At 38.6% G+C, this 19,350-nt stretch overlaps 1 protein-coding gene across 12 annotated transcripts in view; it reads left to right on the top strand.

Moving 5' to 3' along the window:
- The window catches only part of DLG2 (discs large MAGUK scaffold protein 2), a 2,692,860-nt gene extending 2,673,849 nt beyond the window's left edge, over positions 1-19,011 (top strand). For all 12 annotated transcript variants that reach the window (XM_043992745.1, XM_043992737.1, XM_043992735.1 and 9 more), the window contains 5 exons: positions 1,229-1,330; positions 1,800-1,972; positions 5,551-5,660; positions 10,264-10,355; positions 18,150-19,011. In XM_043992745.1, coding sequence (XP_043848680.1) covers positions 1,229-1,330; positions 1,800-1,972; positions 5,551-5,660; positions 10,264-10,355; positions 18,150-18,256 — 584 coding nt within the window. In that variant the 3' untranslated portion in view covers positions 18,257-19,011. The remainder of the gene's footprint in view (positions 1-1,228; positions 1,331-1,799; positions 1,973-5,550; positions 5,661-10,263; positions 10,356-18,149) is intronic.
- The last annotated feature ends 339 nt before the right edge of the window (positions 19,012-19,350 follow it).

Genomic DNA, 19,350 nt, shown 5'->3' with positions numbered 1-19,350 from the left:
CAGAGAATATAGAACTCTAGCTATTGTTCTATGATATCAAAAGGTCATTGGCCAACCATATCTTTATTTGATAGCACATGACACATAATAAGCACTTAATAAATGCTGATTGATGGATTGATTGATTGATTTTCAGTAGGAAGTCTGAATCACAACTTGATTTACTGCATAGTAGAAAGACTCAGATATCATTGCTTTTGAATTTTATTTATCTTTTTTAAATTGATTCATGTAAGGATATCCACTCCTCCCTAGAAAATTATGGGAGCAACACAATCTGGAATTAAATAGTGTGGTACCTCAGAGGTCATCTAATCCTAGACAAGACATGAATTTCATCTGCAATGTCCCTAGCAAATGTTTATCTATTTTACATTTGGATACCTCCAATGTCAGAGAACTCATTACCTGTTCATGCAACTCATATTTTCCTACCATTACATCTAGTTATTAGGAATTTATTCTGTATGCTGAGCTAAAATCTAAATATTGGCAGTCTCAAACCATTGGCATTAGTTCTACTTTTGAGGTCCAAGCAAAATAAGTCTTATAACTCTTCTGAATGGCCTATTTAAAGAAAATTATCATGTTACCATCATAGTCCAATCTCCTTATTTCACAGGTAAGAAAACTAAGGCACAGAGTAATTTGCTCAAGGTCACACAGTGAAATAATGGTAGAACTTCAGTTACAACCCATGCTTACTGGCTCCTACTTCAGTGTTCTCGCCCCTGGATGAGAATGCCTCTGACTTTCAGGAACTGGGATATTCAGATGGAATACATGCAATGATTTCAGCTAATGGGTCAAAAAAAACCTACAAAAATATACAATTGTTTTGCGAAGTCTTTGTCTATACCGTGACCCAATAGCTCATTTGTCTAATTTGCTACTTTAATGACTGTCTTGATGTCAAGTAGGCACAACCAAAGGAAAGAAAGGGATACTCCTTGAAATATTTGTTTCTTTGATAAATAGAACTATCATTCCTCTCTGTGAGTAACTTCCAATATTTGGGCACAGAGAGATAGATTCAATTTGAGACATCAACACCCCAATTCAGGGGACTGACAGATTCTTTACCTAGTAGAAAAAAATATTAGGTAGTATGTGTATTCATTTAAATGCATCATAGGAATCTTGAGGACAGGGATTATTTGATACTCCTGATGAAGTGAAAATGGAAAGCATGCTTCTGTATTAATATATTTCTTTTCCTTTTTCCCAGTTAATTATACTAGGCCAGTTATTATTCTGGGTCCTATGAAGGACCGGATCAATGATGACTTGATATCAGAATTCCCTGACAAATTTGGCTCCTGTGTACCTCGTAAGTACCATTTCACTTTTTATCCCTAAGTAGTGTTGGGTTCCTTCTATGGGGTGAAATGTCAACATGTAATTCTGTGCTTCAACCTTTCCTCTGTGATCATAGAAAGCCATTACTGATGTATTCTCTCTGTGTACCTTTATCTTCTTAAGGTGATGTCTACCTTGTTCTCTGATGAATGAATAATAATATCTATTGTTTTCATAGCATTTTAAAGAGTTGTTCAGTGTTTTACATGTCATTTTGTTTATTGATCCCTACCATAAAAATGAAATTACATGTTAGCTCATTTGATTAGCCTTATTATATATTCTAACACTTAATGACAAGAAGACAGTATCACCACCACCACCACCACCACCACATACACTGTTAATAGCTCTGATCTTCAATTATAGATTGACAAGTGGGACAGGAAGGCTAGGAAGAATTTCTAAAAATATGAATCTCCTCTTATCTATATTCACAGATACCACAAGGCCTAAGCGTGACTATGAGGTGGATGGTAGAGACTATCATTTTGTCATTTCAAGAGAGCAAATGGAAAAAGATATCCAAGAGCATAAATTTATAGAAGCTGGGCAGTACAATGATAATTTATATGGAACCAGCGTCCAATCTGTGCGATTCGTTGCAGAGAGGGTAAGTTTACTCATTTCCTTATAAGCATCATAGAGAATCGTGGTCTGTTTCCCAACTGGAGTGGGTACATCCTCTTTAAAATGCATTTGTGTTCAAATCCGGCCTCAGACACTTGACACTTACTAGCTGTGTGACCCTGGGCAAGTCACTTAACCCCCATTGCCCTGCAAAAAATAAAAAATAAAAAATAAAATGCATTTGTGAAGGGGCAGCTAGGTGGTGCAGTGGATAAAACACCAGCTGTGGATTCCGGAGGACCTGAGTTCAAATCCAGCCTCAGACACTTGACATTTACTAGCTGTGTGACCCTGGGCAAGTCACTTAACTCTCATTGCCCCAGGAAAAAAAAAAAGAAAAGAAAGAATGCACTTGTGAAACTTCCAAGAAGTCACTTTGGATTAGGAGTTTGTACCTGTTCCAATCTCAATATGGGAGTTGTTTGAAATGATGGCCTAGACCTGGGAAAGGGCATGAAAATGGAAATGCATTTACCTGCTGAAGTTTGCAGGTATTCATTTTGTCCATAACTGAATTGTAATAGACCCCCATTGAACAGCATATTGTTTTATGGTAGCTTTCCAATGTTGTGAGCATAAGGAGAGACTGTTTCTCTTTATTTTCTGTGATAATTACATTCCATAAATACATTTATGACAAGCCCCAAAGCCACTAAGATGGGGGAGAGAGATGATTTAGGTTGCTGAGGAGGAAGGAAAAAGATGAATCCTTCCCTCTAAGGGATCCTGGAGCTGGGACAGAGAGGGGGAAAAAAACAAAAGTAATAACAAGCATGGCCTTCTTACCAGATGCTGCTGCTAAATCTTTTCATATATTGACCTACTGAACTAGGGTCCCTTTTAGACACCATGAACCAACTTCAAGAAGGAATTTGGGAGCAAGCAATTTTGATTCTGCTTAAACATGTGCCAATTTAATTTGATCTTAACAGTTTTGTTTTTGTTTTGCTGGTATAAACTCAAGTTAAGACTTCTAAATATAAATGGGAATATGTTGTTCAATTTGTCATCAGCAATAATCAAGAAAAATAATAAACATGTTATGCTGGAAGGTTGCTTTTATTTTTCCTTTTCCTCAAGAACCAATATGTCTTATTGGGCATGACTACGCACATTGTTTTTGCTCTGAATTAGCATAATCATTTTACCTACATAGTAATTTATGGGAAGACATAGGAGAATCACACAAAATAGGTAGGAAGGGAGTATCCATTTCCATCACAGAGATCCATGGGCATATTGGAGTATCATAGTAATTGCTTCAGTTTTTCTATTTGTACATGTAACTATATATAGTGGAGTTTTTGCTATAAATTAGCATAATCATTTGTTTATATGGTAATTTATGGGAAGACATATAAGAGTCACGCAAAATAGTTAAGGAGTACCTACTTCCATGACAGAGATCCATGGGCATATCAGAGTATCATAATAATTGCTTCAGTTTTTCTAATTGTACTTGTTATTTTGTCTGTTATTTTGAAATGTCCTGAGCAGAGAATGTGTAGTTACTATTTTGGACATGTATATGACGATAGTGCTTCTTAAGAAGCAAACTTGAAATATCTGAATAAAGTTGCATAAGCTAGAACTCACAGACTGAGCTCCTTTTTTTTTTTTTTTTTAGTGAGGCAATTGGGGTTAAGTGACTTGCCGAGGGTCACACAGCTAGTAAGTGTTAAGTGTCTGAGTCCGGATTCGAACTCGGGTCCTCCTGACTCCAGGACTGGTGCCCTATCCTCTGCGCCACCTAGCTGCCCCTGAGCTCCTTTTTTAATTCCAATATGGGTTGGACTCAGCTGGTTCTTGACATTGAGCTTATGGATAAGTAGCCATGCAGGGTCATTGATTTTGACCTGCTCCTCTCTGTACAATACTCGCTTTCTCTTCACATATAAAGCACTTCCAGCCTGCATTTACTGGGACCCTATAAAGTTTTATCTAATGTAGGGAATATATCTACTTTTCCCCAGGGATTCTAGTAACTTCTGACTGTTCCTTACAATCCAGACTAAGCCAAATAAATGCCATGAAGTAAAAACACTGATTTTTTTCTATAGTTTAGAACTTACATGTATAAAAGGCTGATGACTCCAAAGTAGTCACCTTGAGAAAGTCAAATATCTATTACAACAGGGCTGCTATTAAAAACAACAATATTTAAGCAACTCTTCTTGGCAATTGCTGCCAAGGGTGATTTAGGAGGCCTGCAAGAAACCATCCCCTCTAGTAATCAGAATATAGGCCACTGAATGCAGGAAACATTTTGAAGATAGATCTTTTGTGAAAAATACATGTGTATGTTCCAATAATTTATTTTTCAATCAAAAAGTCTTTATTTTCTCTCTGCTACTCCCCTCTCCAATGCAAAAGCAAAACTTTTGTAAGAAATGTGTATAGCCAGGGCAGCTAGGTGGCTCAGTGGATAAAGCACCGGGCCTGTATTCAGGAGGACCTAAATTCAAATCTGACCTCAGACACTTGACACTTACTTAGTGTGTGACCCTGAGCAATTCACTTAACCGTTATTGCCCTGCAAAAAAAAAAGAAAACGTGTATAGCCAAAGGAACTGCTTTATCAGTATAGCCACTAGCTAAGAAATAACTAGAAAGAATTACCACACCCAAATTTACACCCGTCTCTTACTATATAAAGTCCATTCCTCAAAATCTGTCCATAATGTGAAAAATTCATTCATGAAAATAGAGTGAAAGGACAATTGCAATACAGTTAGAGAAAACCATTAGAGACCATACTCAGCTTTTGTATGAGTGAAATTTTGGACTTTATTTAGACCAATATTTTATAGTCACGCCTCCTGTTCTGAAATTATCCAGGCAAGTTCTTGACCTGGAGTATGGCCTTTCCTTGATATCTTATCATTGGCCCTTTCTCCAACCCCTAAAACTTAACTAAGTGTTAAATGTGTGGCCCAGATGAATATATTGAGAAGAAAAGAGCTCACCAGGCTAGAGGATTGTGCTTAATTCTGAGCTCATATTTTAGGAAGAACATTGTCCAGAGGAGTTCTACCACAATGGTAAAAGGAATGGAAACCATGGGATATGGGAAACTAGGGTTGTTTTGTCTGTAGAAGACCTTGGGATAGGGCCCTGATATATCTCTCCAAGTGTTTGACGATCTCTCCATGATACCTCATGATATATCTCTCTAAGCTGTTATGTGAAAACTTGTGTTTCTTGGCCTGAGAGAAATCAAATCATATCCTCATGTCACAGAACTAGAATCAATTGGTAGAGGGTACAAGGAATCATGTTTGTGTCTCAACATGAAGACTTTTCTGATAGAGGTATAACTAGAATGTCATAGTCTGGATTTGGGAGGTAGTGAGTACCTAAGCACTGCAGGTGTTCAACTGACCAGTCCTCTCCCCATTTTGTTTAGGCAAACCTAAGTAAATTCTTGTCAGGGATGCTACAGGTGAGGATTCCAGCATTGGGTGGGAGATTAAATAAGATGAGCTAAGGTCCCTTCCAAACTCTGTCATTCTCTGATTCTTTGAATAAGACCCTCCTCCCCCCCCCATCTCTTTCCACCAGGGCAAACACTGCATACTCGATGTGTCAGGAAATGCTATCAAGCGGTTACAAGTCGCACAACTCTATCCCATCGCCATCTTCATTAAGCCGAAGTCATTGGAGCCATTGATGTAAGTATACTGGAAGGTCATCCCCATTCCCTCTGTATCCCTCCCAGGGTTCGGTAATAATGCCTTTTTGTCTGTTTGAAACTAACAATACCACTGCCAGATATTTATACATTCCTTTTCCTTCCTGCCAAATCTCTATAAAATTAAAGTTTATTTGACTCACCCTGGGGAAGAGGGCCAATGGTTCCTTGAAAATGTATGTGTTTCTGTTTCCTAAGTTTTTTTCCACTTTCACAGCATCTGAGGGAGTGGGGAAGGAATGAGGTTAATTGCTAGAAAGCAATAGTAATTGAATTGCCTCTCATTTGAGATAGCAGTTTCATGGAAAATGGTAATAAATGAGTTTGGGTATATGGAACGAGTGACATTTTAGATTCTTTCCCTTGGCATTTAGGTTTGTTCTGCAATAAGATTCTACCTTTCCTTAATTACAACTCTAAGCATAGGTCACTGTCATCAATAACACTTTCTCTCAAAAACAAGACAACTATGAGTTATACCAATAGCTCAAACTTGCTGTCGTCCAAATTGTCAGCACCAATTTTGCTTCCAAAGATTCTTAGTTCTTAAACTTAAAAAAACCCTCATCATTTGTCTTTCTTAATGCTTGATCTTCTTACTTCCGGCTCCTTCCTTCTCCCCAGATTCCAATCTCTGTCCCCCTCAAACCAGAGAGCCACCAGGCAATGTGTCATATTAAAGGATTTAGTCTGTATTGATCCACAATATTGTTTGAGTCTGGAAAACGTAGTTGGCCTGTGGGGGCAGGAAGGCAGCAGCTATTGCCAGTAGGCCTAAGGGGGACACTCATCTCTTCTATTGTGGTGCTACTTGTAGGCAAATAGGGAGAATCTTAGAGAATCGCCAGTTGATTGTGGTTGCAAAGCTGTGTCCTGTAAAAGAAAGTCATTGAGCAAAAGGACACATCTTTGTGGGAGGGCAGGGCAGAGTGGGACCCGAGGGTTGGTATCCCTAAGCAGCTTTCCCTGAAAGTTCAGGAGTTCATGTGATGCCTTTGCTCCTTGCTACTTGGGCCAATTGTTTAACTTTCCTAGGTCTCAATTTCCATATGTTTAAAAGGGGGATGGGGCAAAGCCACTGGTATAAAGATCCCACTTCTATCTCTAAGTCTATGAACTTGAATTCTTTCTGAAATACATTCAGGTTCAAAATAATAAACCCATGAAAGGGCTTTGTATATTTCCCTCCAGCTCCTGTCCCTTCAATGGTTATTCTACCTCATGGAGTTTCAGGCCTAGCAAAATTAGGCATATTGACTGCTTTACTTGTGGGGAGGATGGGGGTGAGGGAGGAAGGAAATGAATGGAGGCTAATTTGGTACAGCTGAGTCCCCAGGATCCAAGGGCAGAGAAAGTGGCATTTAGACTAAGACCAGCTTCTCCGGAGTGTTTATTCCCCAGAGTATTCTTACCCTTAGGGATTGACTTGGTAGCAGGGTTGGTTGGGGCCCCTTCCTTTTCCATCCCAGAAAAGCAGTCGCTTAGGTCAGCCAGAATAAAGGCATGGCTGCTGTTGCTTCTCAGGACTGTGGTTCTTTATGATGATCTCATTTCCAGCAATGCATCCTAAATTTCCTATTTTATAATCACTCAGTGAATGCCTGCCTGGCTAAAAGCACATTAAATTCTGCTTTCAGTTCAAAGGGGCATTTGTTTTTACAGTATAAAGGCACAAGGCCATGCCTGCTTTGCAAGATACCTCTTTTGTTTGTGTATCCCCCCCACTCCCCTCTCCCTCAGCCCCCTTCTGGGTAAGGGGATTAGCATGTCTTTGTCTTCCCTTAAAGAATCTTTCCATGTACAGGTGAAATTAATATCTCTCATTTGCATCCTGGGGTTCAAATCCTGCCTCACTGGCTGGCTCTAGATAGAGTCATTTAAACTCTCTCAGTCTCAGTTTCCTCACCTATAAAATGGGGATACTAATATCACCTAAATAAGGATTATTGTGAGGATCAAATGAGATAACATGTAAAGTACTTTGTAAGCCTTAAAGTATAATATAATCACTGTTTATTATTATTATTAATATTATTTTCTTAGCAAAGGCACTGGACTTACAGTCAAAATATTTCACTTCTATTCTTGGTTTTGCCAAGCCATATGTGACCTTGAGCAAGTAAATGGAAAGTAGATGCACAGTAATTTCCAGGTATGGAGGAAGAACATTAAAGGCTTTGTATAAGGAGATGGTACTTGAGCTCAATCTTAAAGGAAGCCATGAGTTCCAAAGGTGCTAAGAAAAGAGAACATGCTAAGCATAGGAAAGATGACTAGGCCTACATAGGCACCAACGTGAGAGTTGAGATATATATAAGGAAGAGAAGCAAGTGAACCAGTATGGCTGAAACATAGAGTGCATGTGAAGAACAGATGCTGTAATAAAATCCATCTAATATAAACTGTCGCCACATCTCAGTTCTCGATTCTGTGTCTGCCACACTCAGGTGAGCAGGAAGATGCCTAAGCTAACCAACAATAGTGTCTTAAGGACAAGCCCCTTATGTTATTCATCTCTGTGTCCCCCATAAGCCTAGAAGAAGCATCATTTTAGGCACTAAGTAAATGTTTGCCAAATAGATGAATGAATGAGTCCCTTTTAGTTGAAGTAAATAAATGGATTGATCCTCTAGTAACAAACATTTACCTGGAGTCTATTTATGTAAAGGTAAAGGTATTTCTGGTATGGTCTAGAGTAGTGATTTCCATTTAGTGGTTCGTGAAACCCTTGATCCAAAGTTTTCAGGCTAAAAATTCTTTAATGCCTTAAGTAGTAATTACCCAATTATGTTACATAGGGAAAGAGAGAGAGAGATACATATATATATAGATAGATAGATACATCCACATGCATGTATACTTTTTCTCCATGTCAGTAGGCATGTATATGTTTGAACTGTTTTAGGTTTATTTCTGAAGTGAATCAAAACTGTCACAGTCAATGATTTTGTTGTTCATGCAGTAAATGCATCAAATTTTTGACACTTCCAAGTAATATATTAAATTACCCTTAGGGTTCACAAGACATTTTGGGAGTTCTTGTTGAAAAAGATTTGCTGAACAAAAAACACTGGAAACCTCTGATTTTTGGGAAAGAAGGCAAAATCAAGAGACTGGCACACCTAGTTTTCAATCTGCCACTGACTTCACTTCTTTGCCCCTCAGTTTTCTCACCAGTAAAGTGGGTGTGTGTTTTGGGAGTGATCCCTTGTAGCTCTATCATTCTATTATTTTTAAAATATATATATATATATATATATATATATATATATATATATATATATCTTCATCATCAAAACACTTTTATCAGCACTTCAGATAACTGGTACACTCTCATTGGTCACAGGGTAACTGACTAGGTAAATGAGGTTTCCTCACCACCGTTATCAATCTGATGGCAGCATAATAACCGGCATTCATATAGTACTTCATATAGAAGTTTGGATACACATTGTCTCAGTTGGGAACTGGAAGAAGACCAGAGTCACTGGATTGTAGAGTATGTTGAGGGGAATCAGGTGTAAGGAGACTGAAAAGGTGGGGAGGGAGGACCCCTGATTATGAAGAGAAGATTTTATATTTGATCCTGGAAGTAATGGGGAGCCATAGGAGTTTATTGAATAGTAGGGTGACATAGTTAGACCTTTGCTTTAGGAAGATAACTTTGAAAGCAGAATGGAAGATGGACTGGAATAGGGAGAAGTATGTTCTGTACTAAGCTCTGGTGATACAAATAAAAAAGGAAAACAATCTCTGTTCTCAAGTTGCTCCCATTCTAATGAGGGAGATGACACTCTTGGAAGATTTCAGCTTCAAGTCAGACCCAAAGGACCCAGGGTCCTTAGGGTACAACAAAAAAACCCCAGATGTTAATGCCTCTTCTTGAATGTCATCTCCACTACAAAATTATAACAGTTTATAATGTTAAACCAAGGACCTGGGGAATGACAAATTTCTTTTCTGCATCTTAGTAGCTATGGCTGAAACAGCCATAGGATCAGTGTCCGGGCTCTTTTCTACAAAGATTGCTCTTGCAGAATGATGGCTGGAAGGTAACCAAAGTGGTAAAATGACAAAAATGCCATATTATCTGATGAATATGTGAAGGAACAGGTAAAGAAAACATGGTTGCTACAGTGAGGAAAGGAAGGGGAAGATGCGGTAGCTGTCATCAAGCATCTGCTGAAGGTCTGACATTTAGAAAAGGGATTAAACTAATTCTGCTTGGCCCTGGAGATCAGAAGGAGAAGTAATGGGTGCTGCAAAGTACAATGAAACAAATTTTAGCTCAGTATCACTTTATAATAATAATAATAATAACAATAATAGCCGTTCAAGAATGGATGCTTCACAAAGTACCGGACTCCCCATTACTAAAACTATCCAGGTTAAAGCTGAATCATATATTTCTAGATATTTCATTCCTAAATGAGGAACAGGAAAATTCCATGACAGTTATTTTTACATTTTATTTTGCAGTATATATGTTGGGGAGGCAGGCTTGGGGAAGGGAAGCAGTTTCAAGGATTAATAATTTATTCATGGTATATTTTAAACTGACATTACATCCTTTATTTTCCTAGGGAGATGAATAAGCGTCTCACAGAGGAACAAGCCAAGAAAACCTATGACCGAGCTATCAAGTTAGAACAAGAATTTGGAGAGTATTTTACAGGTAGGCCCTGTATCAGCTACTACACCATGTGCTGTCAGAAGGCAAAGGAATGATAGTGAGTGGGTAAAAGCAGAGATACATCTATGGCAGAAAATTGGTCCTTGAGACTTCTGGGGTAACATGCTTGTATTGGATATCCTGCAGTAGTTTTCATTCAGTGCCTTGCTGATTCAGAATCCACAATGCTCAGCTTTGGCACTAGGCAATGTGTTTTGAGACACATCAAATAGAATTCAAGTTTCAAATAATTTGAAAAAATTCCAAAAATCTTATAAGAGAATCTAAGTAGAAATATCTTTTTTTTCCCTGTTTCCTTTTAATCTCTTTTAGTGCCACTCATTCTGTTCACTAGAAGCTGAAGAGTACTTGGGTACTTCTTAAAGGCTACCCAGTCTTCCCACCTCTACTGGGGAATTTATTCCCAGACAACCCCAGATATAGGGAATGGTTGTTTTCTTAAATCTCTCACCTAGTGAAGATGCCGTATAAATTAATCCGTGCCAAGCAGATGCTCCGGTGTCTCCTGGGGTTCCCATGGTAATGACAGTCCAGGTTACCAATAACTACCTCCCAGGATTGCTATGGGGATCAAATGAGATTGCATATCTCAATCAGTACTTCCAGAAACATTTATTAAGTGCCTATTATGTGCCAGGCACTGGGGATACAAAGACAAAAATGAAACAATATATGTATTGGACTAAATTTGAATTGAACCTCTGGTTTTTACTGTCTATGTACCCATGGAGGAGTTACTTAAACTTTTTGAGCCTTATTTTCTTTATCAGTAACAGAAGATAGTAATATCTCTATTGTCTACCTCACAGGGTTGTCATGAAGATCAAAAGAATTAATGCATATCAAACCAATTTGTAAACTCTAAAGAGCTAAGGAAATATCAATTATTATCATGTAAAGTCTTTTACAAACCACTATCATTCAATTGTTTTTAGTTGTCTGACTCTTGATGACCTCCTTTGGGGTTTTCTTGGCAGGTACCAGAGTGGTTTTGCATTTCTTTCTCCAGCTCATTTTACAGATGAGGAAACTGAGACAAACAGGGTGAAGGGGCTTGCCCAGGGCTGCATAGCTAGTAAGTGTCTGAGGCCAGATTTGAACGCAGAAAAATAAGTCTTCCTGACCCCAGGCCTGGCACTTTATCCATTGCACCACCTAGCCATACTTCCTTAGGCCCTAGTGCCTCATTTGTGTAATGAGGAATCTGAACTAGGTAACCATTTTAAGAACCTTAAAGTACTATATAATGTTGGCTATTACTAAGAGTCCATAGAATCTATAAGACCCCCCAAGAGGGCTCTCCTTCATTAACTTCATCACCTCTCTGGCCAAATGGCAGACATAAGATAGTGAGAGAGGAAAAAGATCATGGCTTCCTCTTCCTTCTCCTCCATTCCTATATTCATACTTTTTCTCTTCTTGTTGGGAAGGGGATACAAAAAACTCTCAAAAATTAAAGGATCCTGGTGTAGCTGATAGTCAGAAGGCCCACGTTCCTGTCCTAACTCAATGACTCACTGTCCATATGACCTTGGTCAAATCCCTTAACTTCTCAGGACCTCAGTTCTCTTAAGCAAAATGAGATGTTGGACCAGTCCATTTTAGGCCTAACAATCTATGATTTATGAATCTGGATTTCTACCTTCAAATTCTTATTGCCCATCCTAACATGATTTCGAGCACTCTTAATTGCTTGGCACCATTACCATCCCTATCCCACTCTGTCCTTGATTGCTTATCCCTAATACCACTTGTAGATGGCCCAGACACTGAGAAACACCCTCTTTGTTAAGGGGAATTAGTAAATTAAAGCATCAAATTATTCCTTTCTCCCAGAACTGAGAACTGAAAGAGTACTGAAAAGGAGAGAGCTTTGAAGAAAAAACATTGCCGCCTGTCCAAAAGCATTTTGTGTTAGGAACAACATGTGGATTTGACTACTCATAGTAGATAATTAGACTAGAACCCATCCTATAAAAATGCAAGGCAATCCAAAGGCATATTGTGCCTCCAGTAGCCTTTGAAAAAGAATCTCGGGATGGCAGGAAGACAAACTAAATACCATGTTAAAAATCTGTTGAGGGGCAGCTAGGTGGCACAGTGGATAGAGCACTGGCCCTGGAGTCAGGAGGACCTGAGTTCAAATCTGGCCTCAGACACTTGACACTTACTAGCTGTGTGACCATGGGCAAGTTACTTAACCCTCATTGCCCCGCAAAAATTTTTTAAAATCTTATGAGTACCCATTCCCAGTGTTCCCCTGTCCCCCATGTCTCTGTCTTAAAGCTGAGAAGACAAAATATAACAAAGAAAAAATCTTTAGGATTTAGGACCAGAATTCAACTCAATTCAGTAAGTTGCCAAAGGGCAATTTAGGCTCTATTTTAGGGGGGGAAACATTCCCAACAATTTAAACTGTCCAAAAGCAGAATGGGCTGCTTGGAAAGGTACTGGGTTGTCCCTCATTGAAGATCTCTTCACAGAAACTGACTGGCCACTTTTTTGGGTATCCCATAGAGGGGATTCTTTGCCACAAAATGGAATGACCTGGGGAACCAAGTTCCCCTCCCACTCTGAAATTCCATGGTTCTGATATTCAGTTCTTCACAAGGCAGGTTTCCACAGTAACGTGATTGGGAGGGTTAAGCAGAAAATATGTGCCTGCCTAATGAATGATTCTCTGTAATTTAAAAATTACTTACCTAGACATCTCTTATTACCTAATAAGGCACATGGCCTATCTAAATTTTTCATATCCACTTTATTCAGACATTAGGAAATGTCAATCATGTGGCAATTTGTAGATGTATTCAGTGGGTTATGTGAAGGGAAAGGTGAATTAATTACTAACAGGCAAGTTATTTTTCTCCATAAAAGGATATGTTATAGTGCGAAAGAGCATTGGATTCAGAGTCAGAAGACCTAGGTTCAAATCTCACTTTTGTTACGAGTGCTATCTGGAAGATTTTGTGGTCATGTCAATGAAATAATAAAATTAATAATAATAATAATAATAATAATAACATTCTATAGTGCCTACTATATACCATGCACTGTGCTAAGCACTATACAAATATTATCTCATTTGATTCTACAACAACCTTGTGATATACATTCTATCATTATCCCTATTTTAGAGATAAGAAACCGAAGCAAATAAAAGTAAAGTGACTTGGCCAAGGTCCCACAGCTAGTAAATGTCTAAGGGCAAATTTTAACTCAGGTCTTCCTGACGCCCCCAGCACCTAGCAGGAAAGTGGATAGAGCACCAGGCCCAGAGTCAAAGTCAGTTTCTTTCAGTTTCCTCATCTGTAAAATGAATTGTAGAAGGAAATGATGGCAAACCATTCTACTATCTCTGCCAAGAAAACCCCAAATAAGATCAGGAAGAGTCAGACATGACTGAACAACAACAACTACTTTCCAACTCCAAACACCACCTCACTGTTGCCCATCTCCTTGGGCCTTACTGCCTCATCTGTATAATGAGGGGTCTGAACTAGGTGACCTCTCAAGTTCATTCCAGCCCTAGATTTGTGTTTCTATATTTCCTATGAAATCCAAAAAAAGGCTTTATTATTTTGAAAAGTAGCATCTTGATTCTCTGATTACTGTTAAAACTCAAGCAAAGCAATCAGCATTTCTAAGTTGCAAATCACAGGATTTTCACATCATGAATCTAGTACTGGAAGGGACACCAAAGGCCATCTCATCCAATCCACTCCCCCCCCTTTTTTTACTTTTTTTTTTCCCCCGCGGGGCAATGAGGGTTAAGTGACTTGCCCAGGGTCACACAGCTAATAAGTAATTGTCAAGCGTCTGAGGCCAGATTTGAACTCAGGTCCTCCTGAATCCAAGACCGGCACTTTATCCACTGTGCCACCTAGCTGCCCCCCCTTTGTTTTACAGATGCGAAAACCAAGGCCTAGAGAGATCAAGTAACTTTGCCCTGAATCTCATAGTTTGTAGGCAACAGAGGCAGTTTTTGAATCCTGGTCCTATGATTCTAAAGCTATTACTCTTTCCAATGTAATGTGCTGGAAATATCCATCAATAATTCATTTGTTATCAAGTGGACATAAGCATGACAATATGGAGCTCATAAAGCTGGTGAAACCATCTATCCATGTGTAATATATCTTGGCAATTCATATTGGTTTATCTTAATAGAAAGTGTTCTGATCACTTATCCCCAAAACATGGAATCTCTCCATTTGAAGAAAAGGCATTTCTCATTGTCCAGTGGGTATGGATTTTATTCTTTTTCATTTCTTGATATTTTCCAGAAAGCAAATTTGAAAGCAGCTGTGCAAGAAAAGGGCCTATCTTTTTTTCATAGTCCCATCCCCATCTTGAAATATCACTAAGAAAGGGACAAAATTAGTGTAAAATTGTGTTTCAAGAAAAATCCTCAAGGATTTGCTGTGAAATCTTCACTTAGAATGTGTTATCTCTCAATTAAAGAGGGAATTAAAAAAAACTTTGATCTGCCACAGCACCTGGTATTGAGATTGTCCTTAGTGTTTTTCTGCATTATATCATATAACAAAAAAGACAGAATTTTTCTTAAAGGAAATCTATTGGAAACCATGGCAATAGTAAATTATAGGACATTATGAGATGCAATTTGAAAAACAAGTTTTATTAAAATGAGGCATAATTAAAGAATTGTTCCAAAGGCCAATCCTCTGGCCTCCAGCTCAGATGGTAAGAATTTCTGGCTGGGGATGCAAAACTAAGGGAGAGCAGGAAGAGAAACAGGGATCTGGTTTTTGTGTGAGTGAAATATAGTCAGGGACTCAAATGACAAAGAGATAATGTAGACATGTGGGATGGGTGAAGCCACCAGAGTCTCATAGTGCTGACTTCTTTTAGAGGCCTGTCTGGGGGGGAGTGAGGGAGAAAAATGTGCAGATGGAGAGATGGATAGACAGATATACAGATAGATGGATAAAAGGATAGAAAATTTTTTCAGTGACAGAAAAGTTGGGGTTTTCATCAGCTGACTTTTTCATTGTAATGTGCATAGAAGATTTTAGAAAATTTGCTTTAACTTCTACCTAGTTGTTTGGGTTTATGTAATGGTCATATATGTCCCTATGTTTCTATTTCATCATGGCTACTTTAGAAATATTACATACAATTACCCAGAAGGCTTTGAAAATGAATAGGGGGGAGGGGCAGCTAGGTGGCGCAGTGGATAGAGCACCGGCCTTGGAGTCAGGAGTACCTGAGTTCAAATCCGGCCTCAGACACTTAACACTTACTAGCTGTGTGACTCTGGGCAAGTCACTTAACCCCAATTGCCTCACTAAAAAAAAAAAAAAAAAGAAAATGAATAGGGGGTTCTGGTTGATGGTAATTGCAAGTTAACTGAGTGTTACACAGAAAACCCTTTATGTTTCCAATGTGAGATATATTTTTATATATTAATATTATATATATATATATTAAATTTGGTGTTGCTTCCCTCCAGCAGCATAATGTAGTTTTGCAAAATCATAGAGTGCTGGACTTATTAAAAGGTTAAGAAGACTTTGTTAAGAAGTCCTTGGTTCAAAATCCACCTCAGATACTAGTTGTGTGATCCCGGGTATCTCTGTCAGCCCCAGTCATTTCCTAACTGTATGACCCTGAGCAAGTCTCTTAGCTTCTGCAAGCCTCAGGTTTTTTCAAATGTAAAATGGAGATAATAGCACCTGACTCCCAGGGTTGTTGTAAGGATCAAATGAGATAATATTTGTAAAGGACTCAGCACAGTGCCTGGAAAATAGTAGGTGCCTAATAAATGCTTCTTTCCTTCCTTCCTTCCTTCCTTCCTCCTTCCTATGATGAGTCCAGTCCAACAACTTGATCTTTCTTTGTTGATTGAGAATTATCTATTCCGGGCCTTGCTTCTCCTTATTTAGAACTACTGCAGGTAAAAGTATGGTGTGGTATAAAGAGCCTTAGGCTAAGAAACAGAAGGTTGTATATGACCTTAAACAAGTCACCTGACCCTCTGGTCCTTAGTTTCTTCATCTTGGGAAATGAAGGAGCTAGAGTAGATTATCTCTAAGGTCTCTTCCCACCCTAAGATTACATAAAATCATATAATTTATATGTACGATAAATTATATAATGTATATAGGTTACATAAGGACAGAGATGAAAAATAAGTCTGTATTAAGTAGCCTACATGCCAGGCATCATGCCACACTCTTTACAAATATCTCATTTGATCTTCAAAACAACCCTGAGAGGAGGCTCTCATTATTATCCCCATTTTACAGGTGAGGAAACTGAGGCAAATGGTTTCAATGACTTGCCTGGGGTCCCACACCTAGTAAGTGGCTGAGGCTATACTTGAACTGAGTTCCTTCTGACTCCAGCACTCCATCTCATTGTACCACCTGGATGCTTCTAAATTAAAAATCTTTATTATATAGAGTGTGAGGTTACATAACTTATATAATTCCATAGCCTTATTCTATGTAGCAACAAGAACCCTAATAATGGGTCACATTTATATGGTCAGTCAATAAACATCTCTTTAGTACCTACCATGTGGTAGGCATTGTGCTAAATAAGTGCTGGGCTTTGAGGTTTATAAAATGCTTTCTTTAATATCTTTATGAGGTTTGTAGAAAACCTTAAAGGTTTTGGTTGTTTTTAATGTTATATTTTGACTGTAGTTCTATGACAGGTATAAAAAGTGGGTTAAATTAATTCAATTCAAGAGTTCTCTATTAAGCACCTGATATGGGCAAGGCATATGGGTAGGATCTAGGGATACTAAAATAAACATCAAAAATGTCCTGCCCTTAAAAGTTTCTACACTACTGAAGGAATAGCACATTCTCAATTCAGTAAAAGACACTTACTCCCCATCCTATGAAGCGTCTTTGAAATAAAGTTTCACTGGTGTGAGTTCATTTTAATCTAATTTGCCTATTTCTCCTTAAACAAGAGTATGGTTAATAACAGGGCAGCTAGATAGTGTGGTGGATAGCGTGCCAATGCTGGAGTCAGGAAGACCTGAGTTCAAATCCAGCCTCAGACACTTACTAGCTATGTGAACCTATGCTAGTCACTTAACCCTGTTTGCCTCAGGTTACTCATCTGTAAAATGAGCTGGAGCAGGAAATGAAAAACCACTCCAGTAGCTTTGCCAAGAAAACCCCAAATGGGGTCATGGAGAGTTGGGCACAATTGAACAACAGTAAGGGTTAAACTTTAAAGGTCCTATTGATGTGGAAACTGGTTCAATGAATGCAAGTCAATTCAATAATCTTTAACCTTAAGGAGTTTACAATCTAATAGGGAGTGGGAGAGGAGGGAAGGAGCTATTCCACACCTCCTGTGTGCCAGGCACTAGGCTAAGCACTTTTCAAATATTATCTTATTCTCAACAACCCTAGGAGATGGGGGTTATTATTATTATCAGTTGGGGAAACTAAGGCAGAGGTTAAATACAGAAATTAAAGGCTCAAGATCATATAGCTAGTATCTAAAGCTGCATTTGAACACAGCCCTTCCAAATCCCAGTACCAGGTCTTTCCACTATGCCACCTCGTTGCCTCTGTAAGGAATACTAGACATATACAAAGTTTTGATAGTGCATAGACCATAAGAAGATCAAAGTCTGGCAGCCAGGCAGTGCACCCCAGAAAAATTTGAGGAGAGAGAGAGAGAGAAAGAGAAAGAAATACTTTGAGCTGGAGTGATCCCAAAAAGCATCACTTTTTACTTTACCCAGAACCTCTGAGGATGACCATAAATATGTTTTCATTGCAGCTATTGTTCAAGGTGAAACCTTAGAAGATATATATAACCAATGCAAACTCGTTATCGAAGAACAATCCGGCCCTTTCATCTGGATCCCTTCCAAGGAGAAGTTATAAATTAGCTGCTGCACCTCTGATGATGACAGAAGAGTATTTAGAAGAAAAAATATATAATATACTACGTGGAGGCTTTTATGTTTTTGTTGCATTTATGTTCTTGCAGTCAATGTGAATTTTTATGAATGTACAACACAACGTGTGTGAAGCCATGAAGGAAACTGAGGGGCCAAAGGGTAGAAACTCAAAGACTTTTGCCGTATGTGGGGAAAACGTCATGTGCTCAAAGTGCCAGGTGTAGGTATGGATTTCTGATGGGGCTCTCTGCCCACAGGTTCGAGCTGCCTCCTCGACTCAATGGGCACCCCCCAACCTATTGTAATGGCTGAGTTCTGTGTGTTGATTGCTTTAAAGAAAAGTTCCCAGCTCTTGAACCTCATCAAGCTTGTCATTGCACATCTGTAATTGGTACACATGGAATTTTGTAACTATGCACATCCTTTGATTTCTTAGCAAAAAGAGACAATGATTAAAAAACATCAGAAAGGAAGGAAATGGTTCCCTTAAGAGACACCATAGCATCGGGAAGTGGTGACCACATGGTTGTTTTGACTGGTACCGGCAAAGGAAAGCATTCCGTGAAATTGTCGAGTGTCTGGAGCATTTACCTTATTGATGATGGGGGAGGGGGGGGTTCCATCTGGGAATAGCTTTATGATTTTTGATTGTCTATTTTACCATTTATATACCGAAAGGAGGCACTTAAAGATGGAATAATTTATAAAATAAAATTATATTAAATGTATAGAAACTAATTTATATAGGTGAAAAAAATGTTTTTGTGAGCTATTTTGTAAAGACTTAACTCATGGAAAGGCAAAATATATTACACCCTCAGCAGAATGTCAGATTTAGAGAACTTAAAAGTTGCACTATCCTATTGGTTGTTGGTGATTTTTTTCAGCAACAATTTAATTTCTTTAAAAGTCAGACCCCCTCCTCCCGAAGTTTCCTCTGTTGACAGAGAGATGTGATGTTATGGAAGAAGCCTTGGATTTGGAGTCAAAAGAACTGAATTCAAATCCCAGCTCTGTTGCTTCTTACTTGTTTAATACTGGGCAAGGCCCTTCCATCCTTGGTCCTCAGTTTCCTTG

Source organism: Dromiciops gliroides, chromosome 3, assembly GCF_019393635.1.
Source record: "Dromiciops gliroides isolate mDroGli1 chromosome 3, mDroGli1.pri, whole genome shotgun sequence".
Taxonomy (NCBI): domain Eukaryota; kingdom Metazoa; phylum Chordata; class Mammalia; order Microbiotheria; family Microbiotheriidae; genus Dromiciops; species Dromiciops gliroides.
This window is presented reverse-complemented; position numbering and strand designations above follow the sequence as displayed.